At 47.4% G+C, this 6,000-nt stretch overlaps 1 protein-coding gene across 1 annotated transcript in view; it reads left to right on the plus strand.

Moving 5' to 3' along the window:
• The window catches only part of LOC116089178 (aldehyde oxidase 2), an 89,712-nt gene that overhangs the window by 21,706 nt on the left and 62,006 nt on the right, over positions 1–6,000 (plus strand). Inside the window, exons 11-13 of the mRNA XM_031368841.1 lie at positions 594–745; positions 1,417–1,510; positions 5,340–5,449. Coding sequence (XP_031224701.1) covers positions 594–745; positions 1,417–1,510; positions 5,340–5,449 — 356 coding nt within the window. The remainder of the gene's footprint in view (positions 1–593; positions 746–1,416; positions 1,511–5,339; positions 5,450–6,000) is intronic.

A 6,000-nucleotide genomic window follows, 5' to 3' on the forward strand; every position in this document is an offset into this window, starting at 1 on the left:
GCATGTTGTTACCAACACTTCTTCTCTCCTATCTCTGTTTCTTCACACTTGTCCAAAGATAAGTGTGGCCACAGGGTCCCATGCATAGCTACACAGGAAACCAATCACCGTGGAGACTTTTAAAAGTTTCATAGCCAGGGCTGGGGAAATTGGCTCAGCTATCTGGGACTTGCTAGTGTAAAGACCTAAGTTTGATCCCCAGAATCCACGTAAAATAGCCAGGCAAGGTAGGACACGATATAATCACAATATTAGGGAAGTGGAGATAGGCGGACCTCTGAGGCTCATGGGCCCAATCTTGGTCTAACTGACTCTGAACCAATGAAACTCAAAAAACAAACAAACAAACCAGGATTGCCAACCAAGTTTGCACACACACACACACACACACACACACACACACACCTCACAGGCACACATACACATAGAAAGCCCAATTCCCAGAGACTGATCTTGCTCATGTGGGAGCTCCTGGTGACCCTGTGAGCAGCCACAATGGCAGTCAGCACACTAACCAAATGTTAAGTGAGACCCCAGTGTAGCAATGCCAGCTCTGGCCCTCCCATGCCAACCAAAATAACCTGCTTTTCCAGGACTGACCATAGGTGCCTGCTGCAGCCTGGCTCATGTGAAGGACATCTTGGCTGAGAGCATCTCTGAGCTGCCAGAGGAGAAAACTCAGACCTACCGAGCTCTCCTGAAACACCTCCAGAGCCTGGCAGGACAGCAGATCCGGAACATGGCGGTGGGTCTCTGGCTGTCAGTCTCAGGGCACACCCTTGTTTCTCATCATTGAGACATCAGGATAAGCCAAAAGGTCTCCATGGGTTGAAATGACAGACCAATTAACAAAGACTTTTAAATCAATAAATGATGTTTAGTAAAACGTACAGGAAAATTCTAGATGAAACTCAACACAGTAGCTAAGCAGGAACTCAGGTGACAAAGGCCATCATGGTTTTGCTAATTTCTTGACAAATCTGTCAAAAAGACTGATTTAATCTTAGGCTTCATTAACAGAAGTATAGTACCTACAGAAAGCTAGCCAGCCTTTGGCTTTGTACTATTCAAACCATTGTCATGAGGTTTTCCAAGCACACATACATCCACAGAGATCCTTAGACCCTGGGGAGTCAGCAGATGTCATTGACTCTTTGAAAACTCTCAAGTGATTCCAAATGATGAAACTCACTAGAGCCTGTCAAGGAGAGGGTGACAAATGAGTTTGGGGGTTAGAAGCACATCTAACAGAGAAATCAGGGTCACTCAAAGACAGCATAAGAGATGCCTCCCAACATCCACAGACCCTGAGGACAGAACTGGCCAAGATTCCTCTTGACCCTTCCGAGACCCTGAGAGGATCGCAAGCAAATGTCCTGACCTGAGACCCTAACCAAGATGTTGCTCTCTCTCTAGTCCTTAGGTGGACATGTTATAAGCAGGCATTGCTACTCAGACCTGAATCCTATCCTCTCTGTGGGCAACGCCACACTCAATCTGCTGTCAGAAGGTAAGAAGCACCCCAGGCAGCCCTTAAAGAGCCTTTGGTTTTTTGTTTTTAATTACATTTTTAAGTTTTTCTATAGGAACTGCCTTAATTAGTTGCCTAGGTCATCAACTCTTGGTTCACCATAAGGAGCTTTTGTCATGAGGAAGGTACATTGTAGTAATGGGCAGAGGTGCTTTCTATTGACAACACACACACACACACACACATGCTATAAGCTCATGTGTTAGTTCACATGTTCTTGTTTGACCAGGGATGATATGCAAAGGTTACTATGAGAGTAAGGTTTCAGGGTCCTGGAGAGATGGCTTAGAGGTTAAGAGCACACATTGCTCTTACAGAGGACTGGAGTTCAGTTCCTGGCACCCACATCAGGTGGCTCACAACCACCCACAACTCCAGTTCCTGGGGGACTCAACATCCCCAGCTGCTGTGGGCACCCGAACTCATAGTACATGTTCACAGGGATATATAACTATACAGTATATATCATTTCAAAAAATAAAAACTGCCGGGAGGTGGTGACACATGCCTTTAATCCCAGCACTTGGGAGGCAGAGGCAGGCAGATTTCTGTTTCTGAGTTCAAGGCCAGCCTGGTCTACAGAGTGAGTTCCAGGACAGCCAGGGCTATACAGAGAAACCCTGTCTCGAAAAATGAAAAATAAAAATAAAAATAAAATAAAGTAAATAAAATAAAATCAAAACCAGTCTTTCGATGAAATGAACGTGGCTGGAGAAATAGCTCTGCAGCTAAGAACACGCTCTGCTGTCACTGAGGGCCTGAGCTTACTTCCCAGCTCCCGTGTCAGGTAGCTCACAACCACCTGTAACTCCAGTTCCAGGAAATCTGACGTCTCTAGCTTCGATGTCACCCACATTCACATGCGTGTAACCACATAAATAAAACACCTGTACATAACTAAAAATAAAATTAGATTCTTTTAAAAAAGAGTCTGAGAACTAGGCTTGGTGGCACCCACCTTTAATCCCAGCATTCAGGAGGCAGAGGCAGGAAGGATTCTGGGAGTCCGAGGCCATCCTGGTCTACAGAGTGAGCTCCAGGACTATGTAAAGAGGCCCTGTCTCAAAAGAAAAAAAAACGAGGGGTGGGGAATGGGTAGGTTGCAGAAGGTGCCTTCCTTCAGCCTAAGAGAGCAAGGATCCTCCTTCAATCTACATCCAATCTTGCCATGGACTGGGTTGCTGCAGGGACCCCTTGTTCTGCAGGTGATAAGAGTTCTGGCCTGGTGGGCAAAGAAAACAAACAGAAACGACACAAGGGAGTGCACAAAGTGAAAATCAGGCTTATATAGTATACAGAAACAGGGCGAATGTCAGGGATCGGGTAGGCAGGTAGCAGTCACATCAAAGTCAGTAAGATCAAACAGCCAGGTGTAAATGAGTCCTTCCCTGCTGGGCTATCTTGGCAGCCATAGGCAAACTCTTGCAGTCTGAAGCAGGTAAGCACCAGGAGGTCCCATTCTAGCAGCTCCTGGGAATGGTTTGGCTTGTAACACAAACATTAGTTCAGAAAACTATTCAACTACTTTCTAGTTTGTAAAGCAATTCTGCCTTGGGTGGCACTGCTCTTAGAGTTCTAACTATATTTACAGGTAGCAATAGTGTTTGACTACTATCTCTAACTTTGGAGACACTCTGACTGATAAGGCAGCTTCCTTGTGGGAATCAGTAGGTAATAATGCCTGACCTTTATTGCTAATTCTGGGGTCACCCTGTCTGCTAAGGCAGCTTCCCTTGTAAAAATTCCAAGCTAATAACAGATAGGAAATCAACTAGGATCACTAGTGAAACACTGTGGAGGCCAGGAAACATTGTTAAATCTCAGTTTTAGCTATAACGAAATATTTCTTAGGGCACCTTTATACCTGAATAAAGAAAGCATGGAGATCTCTCCACAGAGTTTAGCAGAGATCAAATCTGGAACAAGAGCTAGGAGATGCCAAGGTGCCAAGAAATGAACTCCAGGAGGCTAGCTAGCTCCCTTTGAAGCTGCACACCTCAAATCCGTGAACAAGCTTTCAGGCCTGACACTCGAAATCCACTGGAGTGACGAGTGGGCGAGGCACAATCTGAGTCACCCCATGCCGGCCCCCAATCTCATGCCAGGGGTCCATCTCAGGGCAGGGCCTGACGCATATCAGGCAACTGTTTTACCACAGTTCACAGCTATCGCTTCATATTGTTACAATGCCTATTAAATTCCATAAGCTAAATGAGGTGTTTTTTTTTAAATGTATTGTACCTTTAGTGTGTGTGTGTGTGTGTGTGTGTGTGTGTGGTGCATGTCACAGTGCACAAGTGTCATCAGACTTGGCTGCGAGTGCCCTTTCCCCCTAAGCCATCTTTCTGGCCCTAACTTTTGAGGGAGACAAGTGCTGAAACCTTAGCAGATGTGAACCACTGTCAGTCTGGCTTTTATTCATCTTCCTAGACCATCCCAGCTTGTCTCTCTAGGGCTTCCAGCTCTAAAACGCCCCTCCCCTTTCCTCACTGAATACCTGACTAGCCATCCAATACTCCATCCTCTGACCCTCCCACTCCCTCAGCAGATCTTCACTCACTGCCACCTCCCAGGCACAGGGATACAGAAGAAGCAGCCACTGCCCCTGTAGACTTCTAGGCTCCCTGAGGTGCTTGATGCTGTCGCTCACTGCTCAGAGCTCAGAGATGGTGAGGAGAGACTTGGGGGCTGAGAAAAAGTGCTTAGGCCCGACCCCCTAATTGCTTTTGCATGAAACCTACTAAGAGGGAGGCCATAGACCCATAGACCGTTAAGTGTGCTGGCTGAGTGGGTCTCCTGTCTGTAGTTTTGGATGACCCCAGTAAAACCCACAAAACAATCAAGAAAACAAGGCTCTGGGGATACCAAGACGGTGAAGCCCCTTCCCAGGGCCTTCTGCTGTCGTGCTTGTAACAATGTTCCACTGGGTATTTGTAGTACCCTTTGACTTATGGTTTCTGCTTTCCAAATTCTGTCAAAGCTAGGGCAGACCTCCATCACTCCAGAGAAGGCAGGATCTCAGCTCATGGACTTAGCAGCAAGGCAGGTAGGCAGTGATTAGCGGGGACTTTGGGGTTTCTCATCTAACTATGCCAGCATTCCGGCCAGTACAGAGCTCGTGCCATCCCTGGGCTGTAGTTTAACCTCCTTGGGACTCATCCTATACCAGTGGTTCTTAACCTTGCAAGCGCAGCAACTCTTCAGTACAGTTCCTCACGTTGTGGTGACACCCCCCCCCAACCATAACATTATTTTCATTGCTACTTCATGACTGTAATTTTGCTACTGTTATAAATCGCAATGTAAATATCTGTATTTTCCGATGGTCTTAGGACAGGTTGAGAACAGCTGTTCTATACCTTAGAAAGTGCAAACCATATTTTAAAGCAGGAGGATAGTGCTCTGGGCCTAAGCGGTGATAACTGAGCCCAAGGGAGATTTGACAAGCTGTTTAAAGGTGTGTTTACATCAGGAACACAAAACTGCAGCAAGTGTGAAGAGCAGATAACTCTGCTAGCTGTGACAGTAAACCCAGTATTAGCATAAGTTACACCTCAGCCTTGACCCTCCGGCCTCAGCTGAAGGATGAAACCCACAGGACTGGTAGGTATGATGTGAGCATTGACAGGAAAACAAATGCATGCCCAGTGAAAGGAAAGGGGACCCTGGAGCAGTGTCACAGACTGGGACCTCTGCATCAGTCTCTGTGAACAGAGGTTGAATGCCTTCTCCTCTGGCAGCCAACCTCTGAAAGAGCGGGTGGGGCTTGCTTTTCTCAGTTATACCGAAATGGCATTTCCTTCCACAGAAGGCCTCCGGCAGATTCCCCTCAATGGACATTTCCTTACTGGGTTGGCAAGTGCAGACCTGAAGCCCAAGGAGATTCTGGGGTCTGTGTACATCCCCCACTCTCAGAAGGTAAGAACCTGGCTGGTTGCCTTGAAGTTGTTTCTCCCTGTTGTCCATCTAGTGAAGTTACCTCTGCCATCTGCAGACAGGTGGCAGCTAGTGACCGTGTGCCCAAACCTGTTCCCTGACCCACTGCAAACTGGCTCAGCAATAAGCCTCTGGGACTGCCCTGCGCAAGTGGTTCTGGGAGGTGGGTTTTGGTTGTTGTTGCAGCTGTGGGGTGTGGCCTGCAGAAGGCCTGTGGTCATGCTCCCGAGCCCACTTGTTTCCATGGTTGAAGGCTTTCCGGTTGAAGTTGGAGTTTCTCTACCTGACACACAGGAAGCTGGAGCCCTAGGCTTGGCTTTCGCAGCCCCAAATTTCTGCCAAACCCTACAGCTCACAGAAACACAAGGCCTCCAGATGTTCCCTGGCCCAGGATACCAAAGTTGATGTGGCCACCCAGCTAGCTATGAAGGTGGCCTTCTGCCCTCTCTGTTCCATAGGCCTCCGCCCAAAAGCTGTGCTTGACTTTAAAAGAAGCACAATCTCTCTCTCTCTCTCTCTCTCTCTCTCTCTCT

Source organism: Mastomys coucha, unplaced genomic scaffold (genome assembly GCF_008632895.1).
Source record: "Mastomys coucha isolate ucsf_1 unplaced genomic scaffold, UCSF_Mcou_1 pScaffold14, whole genome shotgun sequence".
NCBI lineage: Eukaryota > Metazoa > Chordata > Mammalia > Rodentia > Muridae > Mastomys > Mastomys coucha.